General features: G+C 41.8%; 1 protein-coding gene across 2 annotated transcripts in view; it reads left to right on the forward strand.

Annotated features, from left to right (window-relative positions):
- The window catches only part of LONRF2 (LON peptidase N-terminal domain and ring finger 2), a 45,792-nt gene that overhangs the window by 17,472 nt on the left and 3,805 nt on the right, over nucleotides 1–24,515 (forward strand). The window contains exons 2-12 of one of the 2 annotated variants that reach the window (XM_038378693.2): nucleotides 6,347–6,465; nucleotides 7,508–7,630; nucleotides 11,681–11,824; nucleotides 12,596–12,818; nucleotides 16,496–16,595; nucleotides 16,978–17,092; nucleotides 17,863–18,024; nucleotides 18,764–18,885; nucleotides 19,813–19,971; nucleotides 22,697–22,859; nucleotides 24,361–24,510. In XM_038378693.2, coding sequence (XP_038234621.1) covers nucleotides 6,347–6,465; nucleotides 7,508–7,630; nucleotides 11,681–11,824; nucleotides 12,596–12,818; nucleotides 16,496–16,595; nucleotides 16,978–17,092; nucleotides 17,863–18,024; nucleotides 18,764–18,885; nucleotides 19,813–19,971; nucleotides 22,697–22,859; nucleotides 24,361–24,510 — 1,580 coding nt within the window. The remainder of the gene's footprint in view (nucleotides 1–6,346; nucleotides 6,466–7,507; nucleotides 7,631–11,680; nucleotides 11,825–12,595; nucleotides 12,819–16,495; nucleotides 16,596–16,977; nucleotides 17,093–17,862; nucleotides 18,025–18,763; nucleotides 18,886–19,812; nucleotides 19,972–22,696; nucleotides 22,860–24,360; nucleotides 24,511–24,515) is intronic. The other variant, XM_038378712.2, reaches the window with a different exon arrangement.

Raw genomic sequence — 24,515 nt, forward strand, 5'->3', positions numbered from 1 at the left:
ATTATCAAGCAGATCTGAGATAAAAAGGATCAGGACCCCAGACGTTCTTATACAGTTCGAGGTTGTCTTTGACAGCTTGGAGTCCTCAGGCAAACAATAGGCAATTATGGAGACTTTGAAATAGACCTGTTTCCTAAGCTGAAATTTTGAACATGTGGGTTAATTATATTGTTTTGATTGGATGTGTAAAACTCATTTAGCATTGGGAGGAGGGCTTGAAGAAACTGCTTCTAATATATCGGGGAGAAATGGTAGCTAAGCAGGATTGAGAATTTTAGAAACTTTAAATATTTTTCCTTTCCAAGCAACACATGGCTTGGCTGACGCCTAATACCTGGAAAAACTATTTACTACAAGCATTATTGGCAGAATAACTTTAATCATTCTGAATATACACAATGTGTGTACAGCTCCTATCTTTTTAGTATTTGCAGTCAGTTGTCTGTATGCCAGGGCACTCTGAGGAATTCTGCATTCTGTGTCAATGTTCTAACCCACGTACAGTGTAACACTTTTTGGTGTGAATGCTGGCACATGTGTACTCAAAACTTGCTTTTTTTCTTACTTTTTATGTGCGTAAAAATCATTCTGATGAATGCCTGCATATTGAACTCAAAGGGGATGTGAGCAGAGCTGAAGCTAATTCATTAATAAACTCAGGTGGACGCTCTCATGGAATATTTCAACTGAACAACTTGATACTATTGTTCAAGCGTGAACAGGATGCCATCAGACCCCTGGGGCAGCAATTTTAGTGATCTCAAATGGTGTAGAAGTCAGGTTAAAAATAAACCAGAGAAATATCAAATGTTTAAGTTTAAATATGGCCATTTGGCCAACTGTAGAAAAAGAGGCTGGATAGTTGAGAGCTTTGAAAGAAAGACTCGTATGTTTGCTTGTGTTAAAGTGTGAGTGTGGTGTGGTTTTTTGTTTTTTGTTTTTTTTTTTTTAAACTTAGATTGAATCATTTACTGTTCAGCATCTTGGAACCCATTAATTCCACACTTGTTGAGCCGAATGTGTAACTTTGTGTTTAATTTTCCCTTATAAATGAGTGTACGAGGAGGTTGCAATCACTTGGAGTTAAGATACTTAGTGGATATGTAATAATCCACCTGGATTCTCTAAATTAGAGTTTAAACTCTAACTCTGAGGAGTGACTTTTTTGTTTTTGTTTCCCTCCTCCCTCCCCTACCCAAAACTGTTGTTCTACAACACTAAATTAAAGCTGATAAAGTGAGTTCAGTAGCAGCTTATACCATAATGACACTAAACTGGGAGGAGAGGTGCTGGAGGGTAAGGATAGGATACAGCGGGACCTAGACAAATTCGAGGATTGGGCCAAAAGAAATCTGATGAGGTTCAGTAAGGACAAGTGCAGAGTCCTGCACTAAGGACAGAAGAATCCCATGCACCGCTACAGACTAGGGACTGAATGCCTAGGCAGCAGTTCTGCAGAAAAGGACCTAGAGGTTACAATGGACGAGAAGCTGGATATGAGTCAACAGTGTGCCCTTGTTGCCAAGAAGGCCAATGGTGTATAAGTAGGGGCATTGCCAGCAGATTGAGGGATGTGATCATTCCCCTCTATTCGACACTGAGGCCTCATCTGGAGTGCTGTGTCCAGTTTTGGGCTCCACGCTACAAGAAGGATGTGAAAAAATTGGAAAACGGAGGGCAACAAAAAGGATTAGGGGGCTGGAGCACATGACTTATGAGGAGAGGCTGAGGGAACTGGGATTGTTTAGTCTGCGGAAGAGAAGAATGAGGGGGGGATTTGATAGCTGCTTTCAACTACCTGAAAGGGGGTTCCAAAGAGGATGGATCTAGACTGTTCTCGGTGGTAGCAGATGACAGAACGAGGAGTAATGGTCTCAAGTTGCAGTGGGAGAGGTTTAGGTTGGATATTAGGAAAAACTTTTTCACTAGGAGGGTGGTGAAGCACTGGAATGCATTACCTAGGGAGGTGGTGGAATCTCCTTCTTTTGACGTTTTTAAGGATGATTTAGTTGGGGATTGGTCCTGCTTTGAGCAGGGGGTTGGACTAGATGACCTCCTGAGGTCCCTTCCAACCCTGATGTTCTGTGATTCTATGATGATACATCTTCCTGGTGACAGTTAGTTCTGGATATGATCCAGCATGAATTACTTTAACCTGTCTGTTGTTCTTAAATTGTATAGTTAGTAAATTTAAACTCTCAATGTGGTATGCTGTGCAAGAATAACAGATTACAAATTTAAGTAGTTCAGTCTAAGATTTGTGCACAGATGAGCACACATACACAACTCCAATTGCTTAGTCTTGGGTCTTGCCACTTGACTAATCTTTCTGGAGAAAATTTTTTTTCTTCAATCTATATTCTTGGTAAATTTTGCTTTCGCAGTTCTGGAAAATCTTATTTCTGATCGACCTAACATTTTGTAGACCATTATTCATAAGATTGGCCATGCCTCACGTTTCAGAGTAAGAGAGGTAGGAATCCTGAAGTAGCTTGTCATACTTGTCACTGTCTTCCTTGATCTAACTCTCGACTTTTTTCAGAGTAGCAGCCGTGTTAGTCTGTATTCGCAAAAAGAAAAGGAGTACTTGTGGCACCTTAGAGACTAACAAATTTATTAGAGCATAAGCTTTCGTGAGCTACAGCTCACTGCATCGGATGCATCCGATGAAGTGAGCTGTAGCTCACGAAAGCTTATGCTCTAATAAATTTGTTAGTCTCTAAGGTGCCACAAGTACTCCTTTTCTTTTCTCGACTTTTGTACTACTTCTGGAGGAAAAAGACCAGCCCTTTCTCCTTTCATATATTTTCATGTCCTCGTGTTCTTGGCTATGTGGGAATTTGCTGCTGAATTCAACCTTCCCTGAACTGCTGTGTTCCAGAATTACTGCTTTCCTTTAATTAAAAGGGGAAAATGCTCTTGTGATTCTGAAGACAAGCTTATAACTGAACTGTGATGCAGTGTAGTCTACCTGAACCTATAGAGGGTTTGAAACAATAGCTCTGAATTCTTGACTGATACTGAAACTTAGAGATAACTTATGACATTAGTAGAAACATCAAGCTAACTTGCCTAACCCACAATCCCAAACTGCTTTCCACACCTCCCCAAACCCCAACTGCTTGTTCCATCACCAGAACCTCTAGCTTCATCGCTGACCGCTTCTGCGACATGATTACACTGCTAATACGGAAATCCGCTGCGTCTGAACACTGATTTAATATCACAATAAGACAGCAGCTGTTCCAGTTGTATTTTTATACTTAATCCTCAGTTTCTAGTGTACTGGTGTAGCGTGTGACAGAATTGTAGAAATTTGCTGCAGAACTTAAGTCCGGTTTGTCATGCAAGGAGGTGTACAGGCATTTTGAAAGTTCATATCTGGTATATTATGTGAGTTGTAAAAGTTTATCACCTGCACGCCTATATGCTATTTTTGTTGTACAGGGCAACATCTCTATCAAGAACATGCCCGTTGTTTCTGCTAAACTTAAATAATTTCTGCGTAACTATGCACTAAAGATGCTCTCAAAGAAATGAAACATGAGCACTGAACGGTCTCCGTGCTTGGGTTCAAGTACACTGCAGAGTATAGGAGCTTCATAAGTTGTCTTCCCTGTTTCTTCACACCCCATCTTTCTGCATTTGAAGCTGGGCAGCCATGGACACTAACCTCCTTACAATCTGTGTGTTTAGATGATCACAGACATTGAAATGTGCCTGGCCAATTACCTACAGTCTTAAATGGCTATGAAACTTTAAATGGGGAGCCAGGAAACATGCATAAAAGGATGAATTCAAACTGGAGCAGGTACAGAGAAGGGCTACTAGGATGATCTGAGGAATGGAAAACTTGTCTTATGAAAGGAGACTTAAGGAGCTTGGCTTTTTTAGCCTAACTAAAAGAAGGTTGAGGGGAGATATGATTGCTCTCTATAAATATATCGGAGGAATAAATACAGGAGAGGGAGAGGAATTATTTAAGCTCAGCACCAATGTGGACACAAGAACAAATGGTTATAAACTGGCCACCAGGAAGTTTAGACTTGAAATTAGACTAAGGTTTCTAACCATCAGAGGAGTGAAGTTTTGGAATAGCCTTCCAAGGGAAGCAGTGAGGGCAAAAGATCTATCTGGCTTTAAGATTCTACTCGATAAGTTTATGGAGGAGATGGTATGATGGGATAATGTGATTTTGGTAATTGATCTTTAAATATTCATGGTAAATAGGCCTAATCCCCTGAGATGGGATATTAGATGGATGGGATCTGAGTTACCCAGGAAAGAATTTTCTGTAGTATCTGGCTGGTGAATCTTGCCCATATGCTCAGGGTTTAGCTGATCGCCATATTTGGGGTTGGGGAGGAATTTTCCTCCAGGGTAGATTGGAAAAGGCCCTGGAAGTTTTTTGCCTTCCTCTGTAGCATGGGGCCCGGGTCACTTGAGGGAGGATTCTCTGCTCCTTTGAAGTCTTTAAACCACGATTTGAGGACTTCAATAGCTCAGACATAGGTGAGGTTTTTCGTAGGAGTGGGTGGGTGAGATTCTGTGCCTGCATTGTGCAGGAGGTCGGACTAGATGATCAGAATGGTCCCTTCTGACCTTTAGTATCTATGAATCTATAAAAGAAAGATAAGATACAAAAAGGGTAAGGAAGTGGGATAAGGGTTAAAACAAAGACAAGCCATATTGTGAATGGTTATGAAATGGAATGTTTTTAAAATTTGTGGTTGGGTAACTGGGGAGAACACAAGAAGGGAACTCTGCAGTGAAAATGCAAGGAGAGGAAAAAGTCCATATTGAGGAGACAATGGAGGTCATTCTAGGTATAAAGGGAAGGTGTTCAAAAAGGCATGAAAGGAAAAGTAACTGGGAGAGAGCGTATGGCACACAATGGAGTAAGGAAAGTGCTGTGCAGAGCTTTAGGGTGAGGGTGAAGAGTTCAAACATTCTGTGGAAGATACAGGTATGTGCTAGCTCAGAGCTGTAGGACTAAGCACTTCAAACCCTATATACCCAAGTCTTTAGGGAACTTGGAGGCGGGGGAGGGGAAGCCATGATGTTTAAGTGGCTTACAATCTATAGTGCATCAGGTTCATGAATGAATTGCCACCAAAGTATGCAAAGTTTAAGATGTCAGCTAGCTAAAAGACTTTTATCATAGACTCATATTTACTCTAAGTGGAGGTTACAGAGGATGGGAGGGACATAGCCTGGTGGTAAACAGGATCATAAAGTTTGGGGTGCCTTTACTCTATGCATTTTATACTTTTCAGTGAATGTGTACAGTGTTTGTTTAGATTTAAGTTTTTCCACATATTGCCCCAGAAGTGTGCTTGGCACTACTGACGTTAGGTCTCTTTCCCCAAGGAATGGGTAATCAAAGCATACAACAGAATTGTGAAAAGTCGGAGGATGTTGTTTGCTACGTATTCATAATTAGGCTTGGCAGGATTCAGTTTCAGTCAGTAAATGTTGGTAAACTTGGATTTCAGCTGAACCACTGAAATTGATGGGGTGGGGGGCGGAATCAATGGGTAATAGCCTGTGGGGTTCAGGTGGCACCAGCCCTGGGGCAGCACAGGGAGCCCTCTCCAGCAGAGCGAGCAGGTTCATGACAGTGGGGTTGCAGAGGGCTCCCTCTGCTGCCGCAGGGTTGGTGACACCTGATCCCTGTAGGGACAAGCTGCAGGGAAGACTTGCAGTCCTGGCCTGGCATCACAACCCCTTACCTTCCCCAGCCAGGACTGTGAGGAGGAGGAATCCCAGGCCCTGGAGGAGGCCACCCCACTGCAGAATGGCTGTTGGCCAGGAACAGAGCCATTTGGCAGCGGGGTGGTGGCCTTCAGGGCCAGGATTCATCCTGGGTGGGGGGGAAGAGAAGGTCTCTGCTCCTCTGGGCCAAGACCTCAGCCTCCCTGATGTCATGGGCCCGCTGTTGGTGCTGGGAACCCCCCAACCCGACCCCCCCCCCCCCAGCCCCTGTGAAAAATAGAAGTAATTAAAAATAGGAGAAAAAAATCTTAAATAAGAATCAGTATTGATTGTCATAATTAGAAAAAAAAATCAAATTCTGCCAGCCCTATTCATAAACTCTCTTAAGAGTCTGGCCCTGAACTTTATATATGTGAGAATAATTGATTAGTGCCACGCTGAGAAAGAAATATACATAGCTTACAGGAAGAAAAGAAGGAATTTTCTGTTTCTAGTAGTAAGCATACAAATAAAATACTTCATTGCAATAGCATTTTTTTGGGATAACTCAAGTTCAGGCTAGGATATTATGTTTTGCACGTGATTATTCTTCACTTCGTGGCGTTCTTAACCTTCTCTTTTTGTTTTCCAGCTCCTTGCAAATGTTCGTTAATAGCACAACGAGCAGAATTGTGGATAACCATGAAAAACTATCAACAAGCTCTCCATGATGCAGAGGCACTCTGCCAAAACAAACCCCTCTGGCCCAAGGTATGGTACACTCATGCTTCAAAAACAGAAATATATATCAGGTCTCTCTTTGTGGTGAGGACAGAACTTTTTCAGGTCGCTTTTGGAAGGCTATTTTGCAACCAACAGGGCTAGAAACTTGAATGAAAGCTTAAATTCTATATAAAACAATGAGGTTTGTGGTGGAACCTTAAATCTGTGCTAGTGCATGGAATTGCTTTGGCATGTACGTCCATTGGTCCTTCATGCTAAGGTCCACTGATCTGTTAAAATGGGTACGTTGGCATGCTTGGGGACAGAACCAGACCTGTCAGTCACTGGCAGTAGGGGAATGCTCCACCTCCTGAAATTCCCTCCAGTGGCTCAACCAGTCCTCCATGCTGCAGGGCTTTTCTGAGGAAAATGCTATGTTTATTTCAAATTTTTTAAACTAAAACTTGGTTCAACAATGTGTGTATCTAATTCTCAGACGTGACCCCTGGCTGCACTTTTTTGGGGGGAGGGAGAAGGCGGTTACACGCTGTGGAAAGAAATACAGGTTGTATGGTAAATTTGAAGCAGTCCATGAAGTACAACAGGGAAAAAAAAACTAATGCCTCTTTGCAAGTGATAGGTAGAACAAGAGCAGCATCAGAAGCCACCCACTCTTGCCTCAGATCTATCTGCAGGTCTCCCAACTATCCCTTTCTTGAGTTGAACCCCCTGACTGGTGCCAGACTCTCTCAGTCCAGAAGTAAAAGGGTTACCTATTGGTTTGCTCAAAGGCGATCACTTGACATTATCCAGAGGGTCTGTGGAGCTGTGCAAGAATTTCAGGAACAGCTGTGTTCCATTCCTGGTCTCTACAACCCATGGAAAGGCCACAACAGGAATGGAAGCATCCATCTTGTACGTTTAGATCAGAGCGTTGCAACCCACTCCCCATCCTATTTCTAACTTCTGCTCCATTTGAAAGAATGTTTATTGTGCAGTGTTGAGAAAATAAAAGCAGTGTTCATTGGTCTCGTGTTACAATCAGTCACTTTGGAAATGTCAGTTTCACACACCTTTTGTTTGCATGCAGGGTCGTTATGTGAAAGCACAAGTTCTTTCTGGATTGGGAAGGACTGAGGAAGCACTGAAGGAGTTTCTTTATTGTGTTGCCTTAAATCCTGAATGGAGCTTAATGAAGAAAGAAGCCCAAAAGGTACAGTAACTGCATCGTACCACTCTTTTTTTTTTTGGTATGCGGGTCTGTTGTACCCTACAGCTAAGGAAAATCTTTGGATTCAGATACATTCCATGTTGTTAAAAAAAAAAAAATAAATAAACCCACACGTTTTGGCACAATATCAAATAAAACTTTAATGCATCTAATTGCACAGTACTTTGCCATGGGAGAGACTTCTATCTCCTTGATCGCCTCCTTGTCTTGCTTGTAGGTGAATTTTACTAAACTGTTTGCCTTACCACTGTCCTGTGGAAGCAAGCTGCAGACGCTCATAGGCTTAGTGAAGTGAGGTTTAACTTCAACTTAATGGTGTCCGTCTAATAGAATAATTACTTCCAGAATTTCAGGAAACAGTCTAGGTTATCAGTGGGCCCAGGCCTAATTTTTGTTGGTGCAAATAAGAACACCGGAAAAGCATGATACGCAGAAAAAACAGGACTCCCAGACTCACCCATACCGCAGGCAGAGAAATCGGAAGCGGCAGCATAACTTGCTTTATTGGGAGAGAGTCTGTAGCCTGGACTCTTTTTTTTATAAGAGTTTTATACACTCTATTGTAGGGGTAGCAGGAACCTGAGGGGGTGGGAGTTGAGTGAGGAGGAGGGGCACAGATCCTGGCATGGGGGAACGGGGATAGTTGTATGGAGGGACCTGTGTGGGACGGAGGGACACAGCCTCTGCCATGAAGGAGAGGTGGGGGTGTTTCAGGGAGTCCCTAAAAGAGAGGGCATTGTGTGGGTGGTAGAGCCAGGGAGAATGAATGGATGCAACAGTCCTGGCGTGTTCAGTGAGTTCATTTGCAAATTGTGTGACCCCCTCCCGCTCCCCCCCCAGCTCTTCAAGTGTCCTCTGCATTTCCCACTCGTGGGAATGCCCCAACTGGTGAATCCTGAATGGCAGAACTCTAACTAGCAGTAGTCATTGGAGCACTCATTCGCCTCTCCTGCTGTCCCTCAAACGTCAGTGAACATGAATTGGGGTGCAGATATAAAAGGGGTGTGGCATTCCAGCCATCTCAGTTCTTTCCAGCTGGGGCCTGCTGAATGGAAGTGCTCCTGGATTTGCACCTTGCTAGCTAGTTAATAATTTTATAGTTAGAATTAGTTAATTTTAGCATTAGTTTATGTTGTAAATCTTTTGGTTTCAGGATTCTTTGCCAAACAAAAAAAAATAAAAAGCCCAGTTTTAAAAGATATCATGCCCAGCAGTGTATCTAGCATTCAATGCACTTCACCTTCAGAATGCTCGAATTTTACAAATGAGCTAAAAAGGAGAGACAGAACAGACTTAAGGCAGTTTAAGGATAAGGAAGGCTAATCATCCAGAACAAAGAGAGTACAAGATTTGAACAAGTCTCCTAGACTAATGTCCACTCTAAGCAAGTCTGGGGGAAAGGACAAAACCTCCACCTTGCTACCTGGTACTAAAGGAGCCAATGAGTTAAAACTACTGTGGTGTTGGACTCTGTTTCTAGAGCCAATCCATGACAAAAGGACACAGCTGTCACGGTGAGCATGAGCTCTGGGTTCTCAATGTTGTCAGTCTCTTTGCAAAGAGCCGATCCTCAAGAGAGAGACCGTTTGGCCAGAGGGCCTTCCAGGAACCAATCCTGGGTACAAGAGCTCAGGAACCGATGAGGAGGGTAGACTAGGATGATGCAATAGCCTGTACTGACATGGCACCTCAACAAATAGTAGTTGTGGCACAGATTCATCTCTGAAATCCTGCTCTGGTTCCATTATCTGCTTAATTGAGTTATCAGACACTGTGTTGTAACAGATGCAATTAAATACTTGCCTGGGGAAGAGTTGAAGACCGGATCTCTCCTCTGCTATCACCGTTTAAGACCCCCTTCTAGGCCTGTAGAAAAGGGTTGGTTGGTTTGTGTGTGTGCGTGTTTGCGCGCGCTCCCCCACCCTCTCATGCTCTCCTTTATTCAGCCAAGGAGAGTGCTGTCTTCAGTTGCATCTGAAATGAGAAAGGGCTTGGTTCAGAGAAGATATGAATTGGAGGGCCAATGTTTTTTCCCACCAGAACCGAGTGTGGGCCTTTGGCCAGACTGGCAAATTCCCCCTGGGGTTCTGTGCTCTTACTGGACATCTTCTTAACCTTATCAAGATGTTTCTATGGATAAAAATAGACCTTTGCCAGTTTGGTACCAAGGAAACATTCAATTATCAGATCCGAAAGGTACAGATCCGAGAGTGGGTCTAAGTCCTGATAGTTGTCCTACAGAGGTAAGAGATCTCTTACCAGAAGAGGAAGAATTAGTGGAGATACAAGAATAGGATCCAGACTCTGAAAGGATACCTTCTCCAGAGGAGAATGTCAGACACTTCAGCATCATCACCATCAGAGGGCGAAGTGGTGCTCTGTGAATTGGTGGATTGCATGTGAGACATCAAAAAGTTTTAGTTTCTGTATATTATCTCTAACTTCTATAATTCCTCCTCTTTCTCTTCAGGATCGATTCAAAGCTCTGTATTTAAGACACATTTTCATATTTCAGTAAGACCATATCACTGGAAAATCTTAATTTCATGGTAGGAGAGGATCTACTATGTTTCAGTACATAATCATCTTTGGCTCATCTAGAGGTCCAAGGCTGTTTATGAAATGCCTATCTGTAATGGCAGCATAACTGAGAAAATGGGATTTATATATATCCTTACCTAGACAGCTGGATAGTTAGTGTCCATTGAGGGAAGAAATCCTGTTACATGCGGATCAAATATGTTTGGCAAAAAGTAAATATGGGATTATGCATAAATTGGGAAAAGCTATTCCTAAATCCAACAACCCAAAAGATCCCTTTCATAGGGGCCATATCAGACTTAAATGTAACAAAGTGTTTCTTCCAGAAGAAAGGTTTATTAAAATAATGTTGTCTATACATCTTCTGCAGTCCCCGCAATGGTCAATGCTATTCTCTCCCCCAGTTACTGGGTCTCTTAGCATCAGTCATGTCAGTGACCCACACACTCGTCTTCAGATGAGGCCTGCAGCACTGGCTAGGAAAAATTACAAACTTGTCTTACACAATGTTTATTGCACATTGGTAATTCTACCATAGAAGTTAACACTGATGTGGTGGATGTGCTCTAAATGTAATGAAGGTTATACCTTTCAGTCTGTCTTGCTGTCAGTAATGCCTACCTCTGATGCGTCTATGGTGGGTTGGGTGGTGCCCATTTAAACAAAAATCTACTGTTCAGAGCTCACTGGTCACCAATGGAAAAGAATCTACATATCAGTATCTTAAAACTGAGAGCAGTCAGGTTGGCTCTCAAGTCACTTCTGTCTCAGGTCAAACACAGGGTATGCCAGATCATGACACACAATAGGACAATGTTTGTATTATCTGAAGAAATGAAGGGAGGCTCATTCCCTACAATTGTGCATAGAGGCAAGGTGTCTGGGATTGGTCTAGAACAAGATGATCACCCAATAACAATTCGTGTATTGGGGGAACAAAATACCCATGTAGATCACCTGAGCAGGTCGACCACTCAAATGCATAACTAGAACCTAGATTTGATGCAAATTTGGTATGGCAGTTCTGCAGTCCTTATTCAATTAGGATTCCATGGTCCCACCGTCCTTCATCAGAGTACTATCGTCTTGTGTGTGGGAATATGCTGAGGGCACTTGAAGAAGAAATGAAGGTTATTTACCTGTAACCAGCATAGTCGCACTCCCTGCTTGTTTTTCCCCACTGCCTCGGAGTCCACCTTACAAAGGGCTTGGCACATGGGGAAGAAACTGAGGCAGCTGGATTGCCATGTCCCTTTTACACCCTCTCCCTGGAACATTCAGTGTTCACTGTGGGGGAGGTTTGAGGAAGGCATGTGAGTGCTCCAAGAGCTACTGCTAGCTAGAGTTCTAACCATGCAGGCTACATCTGTAACTATGCAGAGTACATCTTGAAGAACCCTGGTTACATGTAAGTAACCTTCATTTAGACTACACATATGTTTGTTTCTGTAACTCCAGCTCAAATAATTCTTTTTTTTCCTCATTTACTAGATAATGTGTGAGATGTTTTTCCCAGCCTTCGAAAATGTGCATGACAGCCTCACTGCACCTTTCTCTAGTCGGACAAGGTTGAAACCTGCATTTTTAAGCAGCTTAAATACTGTTGAAGATGGTTCTGCTGCTGGGTGCTCTGAGGTAAAGAATAAAATACTCAAAATATATTAACACCAAAAGTAATTTTGAAGCATCTTGTAATATCGGATCTACCTGACTTGAATTGTTGCATATGTTTCTATACAAGCTTAGTTATTACTAATGCATCTTTTCCCCCCTCAGATTTTAGTGAGGGAATCTCGCTCTAGTGCAATATCATAAAAAGGTGGAAGGAAGTATGAATTTTATTTAGATCCCTCATTTCTGAGGGTATGTCTACACAATACAGAAAAACCCGTGGCTGGCCCAGGCTTGCGGGACTTGGGCTGTGGGGCTGTTTCATTGCTGTGTAGACTTCTGAGCTCGGGTCCAAACCTGGGAATAGTCCTACAGTCCGAGCCTGAGTTGAATGGCACGGGCCAGCCTGGGGTTTTTCTTGTCTATGTAGACATATCCTGAGACTACCTAATATAATTAGATTGGGGTACCACTGTCTAAGAGAGCCAGATAGCGGTTTTCGTATGGTGTGATGCTTTAAATAACCTTTTATTTTTGTTAGTCTGTGTGCGCTTTGAGAATGCACAATTACAATATGTCAGGAGAGGTGGTTAGAAAAGAATGAGAATTGTAATGAGAGAAATAGCCCTCTATTTCTGAGGCAATTGGAGCAAGTATCTCTTATTAGTATTGGCTCAGATCAGTTACCAGGTTGCCCCCATGACATTACTATCTTATCATTTCTATGGATAGAATTAGTGCAGAAAACGAGGAAACAAAATCTGTCTGACTTTCATGCAGCTTGTCTCTTTTCAGGATACTGTATTCAAATTAACAAAAGCCCTGTCCCAAGAGTCCGATGTTCTTCGAAGCACTAATTCTTCTGTCTCTCACAATGTACTGGATTTGCATTTTGAAGACCATAAGTCATTGGGAACAATCCTCTCCAGCTTACCTGTTGCACGTTTAAAAAGAAAGCTATCCAGTGACTTGAGGGATTTACAAAGCTTGGATGTCCCAAATAAGATTCCTAAAAAAGGTCTGTCCTGTTGTGGGGGTTTTTTGTTTGTTTGGGGAGGTGCCGGGGGGTGTTGGGTTATGGCACTATATTTTAAAATAGATAGGAAAATAACACTGCTTTGTTACTGTTTGTAGGTAAAACTCAGAGAGAGGGAGAGAGAGAAAGGTACTCAGGCCTGGTCTACACTAGAAATTTACTTCAGTATAGCTATTTCTCTTGGGGTGTGAAAAATCCACACCCTAAGAGACATAGCAATATTGACCTAGCCCCCAGTGTAGACTGTGCTAGGTTGATGGAAGAATTCTTTCATCAACCTAGCTACCGCCTCTCAGGCAGGTGGATTACCTATGTGGATAGAAGAATCCCTCCTATCAATGTAGGTAGGGTCTACACTGAAGCAGTGCAGCTGTGTTGCTGTTGCATTTTAAGTGTAGACATACCCTCAGTGTCACAGCTAAATATAAGCTAGAATGAATGGTTTAGGGCAAGTCTTCGCTTAAGACACTGCATCGGCACAGCTCTCTCATATACGTAGTTAATCCACCTCCTCGAGAGGCCATAGCTATGTCGGCAGGAAAAGCGCTCCCGCTGCTATAGCGTTGTCTACACAAGGAGTTAAGTCACTATAACTTGGTCATTCAGGGCGATGGATTTTTCACTCCCCGAGCAACATAGTTTTACCGATTTATAGGTCTGTGGTGTAGACCAGACCTTAGTACAAGTAGCTAACACACATTCTAAGAGACCATTCAATTTGAAGTGGCCCATTAACGCCCTGGAAGTCATAGGACAAAAATGGGGAGATAGTGGGTTACAAATTGTTGTAATAAACTAGAAATCCTGTCTCTCTTTTAATAAGACCATAATTTTTAGTGCCTAGCAAAGTTATGAATTTAAGCTTCCAGGTTCATCTATGGAAGGTGTTATGCAGGTTTCCTTTGAGGATGGGTTCTGATAGGTCAGATATAGAGTGATTGCTTTGTGAAAAGTTTCAGAGTAGCAGCCGTGTTAGTCTGTATTCGCAAAAAGAGAAGGAGTACTTGTGGCACCTTAGAGACTAACAAATTTATTAGAGCATAAGCTTTCGTGAACTACACTCACTTCATCGGATGCATCCGATGAAGTGAGCTGTAGCTCACGAAAGCTTATGCTCTAATAAATTTGTTAGTCTCTAAGGTGCCACAAGTACTTCTTTTCTTTTTGTGAAAAGTGTTCACCCAGAGGTGATATGCTGGGGGGGGTTTTGGGTCCTTTTTGGTGAGAGTTCACTCAAGATCATAGTGGAAAGCTTGCTTCTGGTGATGAGCATGGTGAGGTGGGGGAGTTCAGGAAAGATTTCTTTCAGGATGTGGTTCTCATTGTCTGTGGGTTGCAATTGTTTGATCCCCATATGGGTTCTAGTGTGGGGTGGTAAGTGACAAGTAGGCGTGTGTGGTCAGAGGGCTACATGGTTACAACACAACTTCAGACAACTCGTCATTCTTGTTTGTTGTGATGTGCAGAGTTGAAACCCTTGTCTAAACATCAATAATATTGTTTCAGAGAAGTCTTGATTCATCTAAGGAATACATACTTCTCTTCTCTTCTCCAAATGTTGCTTTTCTGATGCTTCATCCATTAATAGCTTAACTATTGTACTGCTGGTGAAAGGATTGCTGTAGTAGTTAGGCCTCTGCGGTATAGCTAAACCAGTGTCTCTTTACATGAAATAGATGCACAGTAAGCTCAACGAAGGGAGCTAATTTGCATCAAAATCAGTCACATTTTTCCGTGAAAACAAAGAATCCATTTAAAAGAGAAGTAACCCTATCCATTCTGCCATTTGATACATCTGATATTGCATAGATATTTCAAACTTTTTTAACAAAGATCTCGGGTTTAGCAGTGTGAAGGAATGCTAGAAGGCAGTAATGTACTGTATAACAAAATAATTAATTAATGTTTTTTTTTTAAATCTCCACTGTATTACCATTCATTGTTTCACCAAATTTTGAAGGTTAGAAATCTGACTTCTGCCTTGAAATTTACACACAACGTATCGCTGTCTGATTTCCACCTCTCCGCTCAAAACACATTTCTTCCAGGTAATAGAAATGGTCCACCTCCCTGCTGTGATAGGAAAACTCCTACAGAGTGGCCTGTGAACTGCAAACCCACCCAATCATTGGGGTGGGAAATCTAACCTTCCCCTATCTCCACAGTAAGGGATTTAGAGCCATTTCACACTTTAACTATCAATTTAAGGTTTACACAAGATGTGATGCCATGTTACTGTCTGCTGAATAGCCCGTTTAGGGTCCTGCTATTGGTCAGGGACCCCACACTCAAGACATAGGTTAAAGATAAACATTTTCCATGAAAACCACTAATGTATCATCCACAAGACCTCAATGCCCTCCACCCTTCCCCTGTACTTGATACAGGCCAGAAGGTTGTGTACAGGTTGTCCTATAACAAATCGTAGTCTTGTAACTTGCATGCAAGGGGGAAAACTTAATTTTTCATGTGACATCTAGTTAGACTCCTCCACCAGAGGGTTTGGAGGCAGAGTTACCAATGGTATTAGAACTCTTGCTTAGTATTTCTAGACTTTCTGCTGCTTAGGCTTTTTGAACTACAGTGTTAAAACCATCAGACAAAGATGCTGATCCTGCAGTGAGTTGTGCACAGACGAAAGGAATCTGCCTACAGAGATCTTATTGCAGGATCAGACCTTGTAAGCGACAGTAACCGTTATGGAACTTGTACTGCTACAGAACTTCTAGGTCCAAACTCGTAGAAATCTTGTCTACCGGGAGACAAGACTTGTCCACATGGTTTTGAGGCATTTGTAAGTTTCTCAAGACCCAAGAATTTAGGAGTCTGCAGATTTGGGGGATTTAGGCTGAATCCTGTGAATTTAATAAGGTCTCTTAGTCCAGCTGATCTGGCTTCAGCACTTAAAGGCTCAGCCTGCTTGGTTTAGTCAGAGCTTAAAGCACAGCCCAGAGCATTAAGTTTAAAATTCTTTAAAATCAGGAATTCAGCTATACAGAACTTGCCAACAAAGCAGACTATGCTAGAAGTTCCTTTATGCTCTTCACTCTTTTATAAACAGTGCTTGCCCTTGAGAATGCAACAGCAAAGTTCTCAGATTCAAATGTGTTGGCAAATTAACCTCCGGCCTTCCCCAAAAAAACTTTAAATGCAATAGTCCTGATTTCAGAGGGAGAAGGGGGTGTTAAAAAACGAACCTGGAGTTCTTAAATTAAGCTTGTTTTGGAGGTGGGGGGGTTGGGTTGGGTTTTTGTGGCTTTTTTGTGGTGGGTTTTTTGTTTGTTTGAAACACGAAAAACTCTTGAAAAATTAAAACCTATTTCAAACTCTGAAAACCCTTCTAGCATTCCTTCACACTGCTAAACCCAAGATCTTTGTTAAAAAAGAGTTTTTTGTCTTGTCTCAAACTTTGGCTCTCCAACAGAAGAAACTTTTACCCTGTTAGAAAAGTTACCGTCTGGCAGGAAGTCCATGTGTAATATTTTAGGTGGAGAGGAGTTTTTTTGGGGGGGGAGATTGTGTTCATAGAGAACAGATACAAAAACTGGGTTCATCGTAGAAAATTAGCATGGGGTCACTACTCTGATTCCATAATATGTGTACTTACATAGTGCCAGCTTTACCTGAATGTTTGACATAGAGCTGTCCTTCTCCCTTAGATGGAGATACTGTACTTGAAAACTCAGCCACCCCTTCATTACGTGAGATACCAACAGTCGTTGTGGATGCATCTGACTTCGAGTGTTCCCTCTGCATGAGGTATGACTGCATAGAGCTGAGAGTCTTCCTAAACTTTAGACCAAATGTATTTGCTTTGAGGAAAGGGTACTGGAAGCTATTCTAACATGAACTAAAGGTTTTGTTTCATCTTTGCAAAAATGTAATAAATGTTAACATCAGTGGAGATGCTGAAATTATTTTTGCAACATGTCAATGTAATGGATTTACTTTAAAAATGAAATCCCTTTTACATCCTAGGATAGAGACTAGATAATAAAAATGTCTCACAAGATTGACATGCAGGGCAGGAAATAGCTTTTAAAATGATAGGCTTAGTGACACATTACTATCTGTATTGTTTTGTGTGTGGGATGGAAATTCTAAAGAACTAATTTTATTTTGTCCCAACTGTCTGGTTTAGGTTATTCTATGAGCCTGTTACCACTCCCTGTGGACATACATTTTGTCTCAAATGCCTTGAGCGTTGCCTTGACCATAACCCATATTGCCCGCTCTGCAAAGAAAAGCTCTCTGAAGTAAGTTTGTATTTGTGAAGGGTTTTTTTAGAAGCTTTTATTAAGATTTTGGCATATTGTGCAAAATCTCTTTGCATACATACAGCTGAACAATATAGGGCCAACATAGTAGTCTTCTTGTGCTCTGCACAGACATAGTCTGAATACTAACACTAGTATTTATTAAGCTGTATTAATAATCTGGAGCAGGCCGGAGGGAAGGGAAGTACTGACCAAAATTGTTCGTACAGTATTACTTTCTCACATTGAAATGAGGCATTTTAGTTTTTGCATGAACAATCTCTAACAAAGACTATGAAAATGCTGAAGAGGCCGTACTGTCATTGCAGTATCTCTACTGATACTGGGTTGGTGAACAAAGCACGCTTCTGGCCATTCTGGTGTAGAGAATGTATGCTCAGCTGCAGGAAATCTGATTCCCAAATATTTAGAGTCCTCAGGTGGCAATAACTTGGCAGCTTGAGTCAAAAGGTATTATCTCCTTTACACTAATTAAAGAGGACTAGAGGTGGGCAAAAGTTTTTTTGCTTGTTTGTTTGTTTTTGATGCGAGCAGCGGGGTGTGGGAACGGGAACAGAAAATATTTTGCAGAAAAATGCTGATTTGCATAGATCAAAACATTTCACAAACATTTCCTGTGTGCTTCAGTTAGTTGTTTCAGTCAAAATTGGGGAGGGCAGGAGGGTTAAGGATCAAAAGAAATTCAGAAATGTCGAATCAGCTTTTTTCCACCATTTCCGAAACCTAAATATTTTGTTTTTGTTTGTTAGATTCACAAAACTGGAGGTGGTGGTGAACCACTTACATCCTTTAGCCCAGTTAAAGCACATACCCCTTCCTCTTCTCTCCTGCTGAAGCTGTTACACTTTGGATACATGATTAAATATTCATTGGAGCAGGGACTGGAACCTGAGTGTTGCCTGCCCTTCCAGGTGAGTGCCTTAACCACCAGGCGATAGTCATTCTCATTCGCTCACTCTCTCTCTCTGGTCCGGTGAATACTTAAACGCTTTATACAGAGTGGAATAGGTTCAACAGGAGAGACTGAGAATACTCTCTAACCCTGGTGGTTGGGACACTCACCTGGGAATGGCAGAGACCCCGGCTTCAAGTCCCTGTTCTAGAGTGGGGATTTGAACCTGGGTTTTCCACATCCTGGGTCAGTGCTTTCTTTAACAGCTAGGTAATAAGTGACTATCACTATCCAAAATGTTTTTTCTTTAGATGACCTGATACAAGTTTTTCCCAACTCTTTTTTTTTTTTTAATATGCTGAACCAAACCTGAAATATTCTGGAATTTTCGAGTCAAACTGAATTGTTTTCAACTCTTTAGAACTGCCAGTGAATTGCAGGTCAGTTATTCTCACAGCTCTGAAGAGTACACTTTTTTTTTTTATTGTTATGTTGTAAAGCCTATGATAAATGTGTCCTTCTGGAAGTTTATTGGCACTGAAGCGGATAGCGTGTCCACTCTTGTATCTCAGAGATAATCTCAATTTTTTGAAAGAGTGAGAAAAGAAGGGGGGTTATAACAACTTTACATCAGGAAGCTGCTGCATTAATTGTTTTGTCACTGTTTGCGACCATCTTGCGCTATCTTGCTCTTGGAATGGAGGCTGGACATAAATGATTAAATATTAGTACTTAAACTTTAACTCTCTTCTCTATAGTTTTTGGCAAGCAGAACTTATAAAAAGACTGTCCTTACAGAAGAACTAATAGTTCGTTATTTGCCAGAAGAATTATCAGAAAGAAAGAAAATTTATGAAGAAGAAATGAAGGAATTATCAAAGTAAGTTGTTTTTCTGTTGTATCTAAATATTGTAAATTTTTATTTTGATCTAGATTACTGAAGAAACCTTTTATTTATGAAAGTAGGTTTCAAATGCTCATTTAATCTGTTCCAGTGTTGGCATGTTCGTAGTAGATAGTCATCAAGGAAAAATAGGCTTGGATGTGAGAGGTGCACAATATCCGTGGAAAATATTAATTTTATTTGGCAATAAATTTAGCGGATTTATTTCTGTGAATAAAAAAACCCGTAATTTAAAACTAATTAAAACATCTTCCCCAAAAGTAGGAAGTGGGGGATTGGGAGTAAAAGAAGCATAAAATGTAAGCAGGTATGCTTCTGCACATCCTTATAAGTAGATGTATTGGCTGCTTTATCCATGATTACTTGTACTTGCCATATAGCTGAATTTAAGAAATCACAACAGAAAAATGAAAATATGTTACAAAACTAGAGGCTGAAAGTTAACTCTGTCCTTGAGTCCCCATTTCCACTGAATTCCTACAAACACTCCACGTCACTTCGGAATACAAGGATTGCTTTCCAGCCATGTTTAAAGTATATGTAGTATGCAGTAACATATCTTTTTGAAAATTACAGATAAAAGCTGTAAAAGACTCAGTGATGTGCAAATTAGATGCTTTTTTCCATGCACATGCTTGGGAATGCGATTGCATTTTCCAAACTTTCTCTGTTAAAAACCAAAGAATGGAGGTATTGGTACCTAGAGTGCATTAATAGCAGGGAGAGCCCTTGGTGCTCTGGTGCCTGTGAAAGCAACAAATTTTTGTTGGCCAAGACCTTATTTTACGAGAAACAAGTCCGAGAAACCATTCTAGTCAAACCTCAACTATGAGGTTTTGTGCTGAATAAATACAGTATGTGTGAGGAGACTGACTGACTGTTCTCATATTTGTATTTTTGCAGTTTGAATGAAGATGTTCCCATCTTTGTGTGTACCATGGCCTTCCCTACCATTCCTTGCCCACTTCATGTCTTTGAACCTCGGTATCGGCTAATGATAAGAAGGTGCATGGAAACTGGTACCAAACAATTCGGCATGTGCTTAGCTGATGAACTAAAAGGGTATGGAATCTTGCTGAGAACATCCCTGTCGTAAGACTTTTGGAAGCCAGTGGAGAACCATAGTACTCTTGGTCTTCCACAACGAGTTGGATCCTTTTTAGGTTTCATGCTAGCAGATATAAATGTTACTAAGTGTTTTGTTGCCAGGTTTTTATATAATCTGTAAACTTCCCCTTTTTACTGAAGTTTCTGATATCTCAATGTTAGACCTAGAAAGTTGACTTATGCTCTAGCTATCCATCCAACCTCCTTTACGTGTTCCTGGAAAGTGTTTCATTGTGGATATGCTTTGGAATAGTTATGTTACATTTAACTAGAAAATAGTAACACATCAAAAGACTGGAGTGCATATGGCATCTATTTCCTATTACGTTATGTATGACTGGTTTGGGGTCAGTCGTACCACAGAGAGCCTATTATGACAGTTTCTGATCCACGGTTTGGTTCCTATTATAGGCTGTTGACTACTCTGTCTGTCTGCTCTGTAAGGGTACGTCTACACAGGGATGATAAACCCATGACTGGTCTGGGTCAGCTGACTCAGGCTGTGGGGAGTGGGCTCTGGGGCTGAAAAATCGCTCTGTAGATGTTCGGGACTGGGACCCTCAGAGAGTGGGGTCCCAGAGCTCAGGCTCCAGCCCCAGCCTGAAGTCTATACAGCAATTTTTAGCCCATGAGCTTGAGTCAGCTGACCTAGACCAGCCACAGCCATGCCATCGGTCTTTTATCCCTGTGTAGATGTACCCTGAACATCTTCCTGTCTCCTAAGCTTTGGGTTCAGATCAGACTTTTGTGAATACCCTGGGTTAATAAAGCTGGACCATACGGTAGGTGTTTGAAGTGGAAAATTAGGCTTTTTAAATGAGAATTACATGCTTGGTGGATGAGGATGCTGGATCTGAGCTTTGCATTTGTAGGAATTGAAGAATCCTAAAGAGGTCATGGATGTCCTATTTCCCTTGATGGCATGGTGTAGCTGTGAGTGTGTACAGTGGAATCTTACAGTGAAGTGCTGATTCCATTGAAAGAGGGAAGAAGTGGAGAATAACTGGATTCTCTGCTCTGTCCTTGGAGCATGCAGAACAGAGTTAGTTTCCAAAACCCTCCACCATTTGGGGGCTTGGCTTTATTGGTAATTCGGAAATAACAGTGTAAACCTCAACTTAAGCTGCTTCTCAAGTGTGGCTGTTCTTAGGGTTTCTCTGTAAAACCACCTCTGGCTTAATTCTTTCTGGCACAGACACTCCCATCACCTTGATATTAGGAGACAGTTCCTGTTCTGAATAGCTTACCTCCTGACTTGTACAGTGCCTGGCACAACATGGTCTCGATCTTGGTCGGTGTCCCTAGGTACTACAAATAATTTATTCACACTGGAGCTACTGGACCCACCTTCCATCATGACTCATCAGTAACTACCTGAATTTTAATGCAGGATTTTAGCTCCAGTTGCCCTCTTCTAAAAGAGTGCAGTGTGTAACCCAGTTACATGGAGTTTCTTTAGAACAGGAGAGGACTTTCCTGACAAAATACCTCTTCCTGGTTGCTCTTCCAGTTGCAGGTGGCACTGGGAGTTTGTGGATGGGGAGTGTCTGGTTGGTGTGTCTCTTGCAGCAGAGACCAGCTGTAGTAATATCAGCAGCTAAGGATTCCTCTCCCCTGTTCTCCCCCTGCTTTCCCCTGTAAGTACTAGTGGCAACTCCTTTCCCCTCTCCTCCTCCTCCTCCCCACCCAATCAGAAATAAGGAGAGAGGGGGAGGAGTAGTAATCCCCTCGGAGTGCATCACTTACTATCTACATGGTGGTTGATAACTCTAAGGTGATTAGTAGTATCAGAACTTGCTTACAGTGGTGTGTTAATTAACTTCAACGTCTTGTGCCAAGATTGTTTTTGCTAAAATGTCCCACCATTGTCTTCACTATTGGAGCTGAACCAGTGGTAGCAGCAATGGGAAAATTTATCAGAGGCCCAAGTGGAGTAAAAGCAATAAAAGACATTCACTTCACTTGCACAGCTTCAGCTTATTCTCTAGGCCAGTGTTTCCCAAACTTGTTCCGCCGCTTGTTCGGCCGGGCCGGTTTGTTTACCTGCCGTGTCCGCAGGTTTGGCCGATCGCGGCTCCCAGTGGCCGTGGTTCACTGCTCCTGGCCAATGGGAGCCCGCTGGAAGCGACGGCCAATAAGTCCCTTGGTTCGCGCCACTTTCAGCAGCTCTGATTGACCTGGAGCAGCGAACCGCGGCCACTGGGAGCCACGATCGGCCAAACCTGCGGATGCAGCAGGTAAACAAACTGGCCTGGCCCGCCAGGGGCTTTCCCTACACAAGCGGCTGAACAAGTTTGGGAAACACTGCTCTAGGTACTTCTCTGCCTTCCTCAGCAGTGTAATAGAGCTAATTCTTTATAAATAGTTGCAAAACCCTGCATAACTTGCCATCAGCACTCAGGAACTCACAGCATGAAATCTGCTCAATTTATTTAAAAACCTGCCCCTCCCTCCTTCCCCACACACAATTCTAATTTTAAAAAGCTGTTGCTTTAATCATGAAGTGTGTGTGTGACTGTTGCCAGAAGCATCGTTGGGTTGTAACTCTGTAATTTTCCTTTCGTTTTTCACCAATGTAACGCAGTGGTGAATCAGGTCCAGTATGTTTATAAATGTCCGAACTTCTATAAATACCTGTTAGTGTGACTTCCTAGTTTTCTGTGCCCTTTTACCATTTCAGGTTTGCCGATTATGGCTGCATGCTAGAGATCAGGGATGTAAAGTTTTTTCCTGATGGGCGTTCAGTTGTTGATACGGTTGGTGTTCGTCGATTTAAGGTCTTGAATCATGGTCAACGAGATGGGTATAACACCGCGAACATTGAATATCTTGAAGATAAAAAGGTAATCTCTTGTGCATTCAGGTTTCTTTGGGTTCGCTTAAATGTTCTGTCCTTGTCACATCTCAAGTTGAAGTTATTTATTTACATGGTCATAATGCACATTTTCTTTACTTCTGAAACCATGGAATAAATGATTTTTGCCCTTCTGACTACCTCACTAGCTCTCTTTGCAGTTTAATCCTCTCTGCCAGTGGTACTTCTGTTGTCCTCAAATCTCAGGGTAGCTTTCAAACCTTAGATACTTGAAAAGATGCAACCTACCATGTCATGTTTAGATTAGGGGCTAAAGTAGCAGGTGAAAATGACACTGGTTCAAGACCCTTCTAAAGACACACGTCTAAGTTTTATTCAAGTGCTTAGGATTCCGTGCTTTGCATTGATGCATAGTGTCTGTTCCTAGCTCCCACCGATGATCTCTGACCTCACCACACACTGAATAGAAAAGCTGTTTTTTGTTTTTGTTTTTTTAAAGGTAGAACTCATTTTAAAGAAGAGAACTTGGTACTAATACATTTTGTCACTCAAATGCTTGTGTATGCATGGCATCTAAGGAAATCTACCAATTAAAATAACTTTCTTTTCTAAAATCTGGCGAACACCTCATTTAGTGAATTTGTGGTGGAATTTACTGACCAAAACAAGAATGGCCTGCATAATGGTCTAGTGTTATGCTGGGTATCTCAAATGAGTGCCAGTAAAACTCTGATACCACTTCACAGTGCACTCATTGCAGAGTTCAGGCCAGTGGATAGCATTAGAAAAGTCCAGACAGGTCACATGGTTCTCAAACTGACTTTCACAGTTAACTGCAGTTAACTAGGAGGGTTCTCCCCATTTGTGCTGTGCGGGTCAATTGCCAACAAACACACAGAAAAAGAGACAATGGGGATTAAAATGTCTCTTCAAAGTTAAAGTGGTCAAATATCCCATGTTATTGCTCAGGGTCCCCACTGAGTGAAGGTGAAGTATATAGTCAGATCAAACATTTGTGTATATTGGCAGAAACCTTGTTAATACCATCCCTGGTACTGGGAAGTCAGTCTCACTTATCTACTTGTTCTGTTTCTCCCTGTCATCTTTCCACTACTCCCTTGACCTGAGTACCACTTCTACGTGAAAACAGCACTGTATTTGAAAACAGCACTACTTTGTAGAATTCCCTTAATGCAGAAGCCCTGGCAGAAGGGTTCCTCATCCTTATTAAGAGGAAATCCTAATCAACTGAAGACTCCAATAGCAATACTTCTGACTTGGTTGCTGAAAGGACCTAAAACCTCTGTAGGAGAAACTAAAAAACTGAACTGGCACGAGTTTGGGATGTATGAGACTTATGCCACTTCGTTAGCTGGAGACATCCACATTGAGTGGCATAACCATCCCTTAGTAAGGAGTAGTCATTGCTGTTAAGCATAATTGGGTTGAAATTGGCTCTCTGTGAGGCATTTAAATTGTATAGAATATGGAATAAATCTGATTTTTGTATCCTCCTTTTTCTTGATAAGGTGGAGGGAGCAGAGTATGAAGAACTTGTCCGTCTTCATGATTCAGTTTATGATCAAGCTGTTGCCTGGTTTACTTCCCTTAAAGACAACATGAAAGCACAAATTCTCAATCATTTTGGATCAATGCCAGGAAAGGAATCAGAGCCACAGGTAAA

Source organism: Dermochelys coriacea, chromosome 1 (genome assembly GCF_009764565.3).
Source record: "Dermochelys coriacea isolate rDerCor1 chromosome 1, rDerCor1.pri.v4, whole genome shotgun sequence".
NCBI classification, from domain to species: domain Eukaryota; kingdom Metazoa; phylum Chordata; order Testudines; family Dermochelyidae; genus Dermochelys; species Dermochelys coriacea.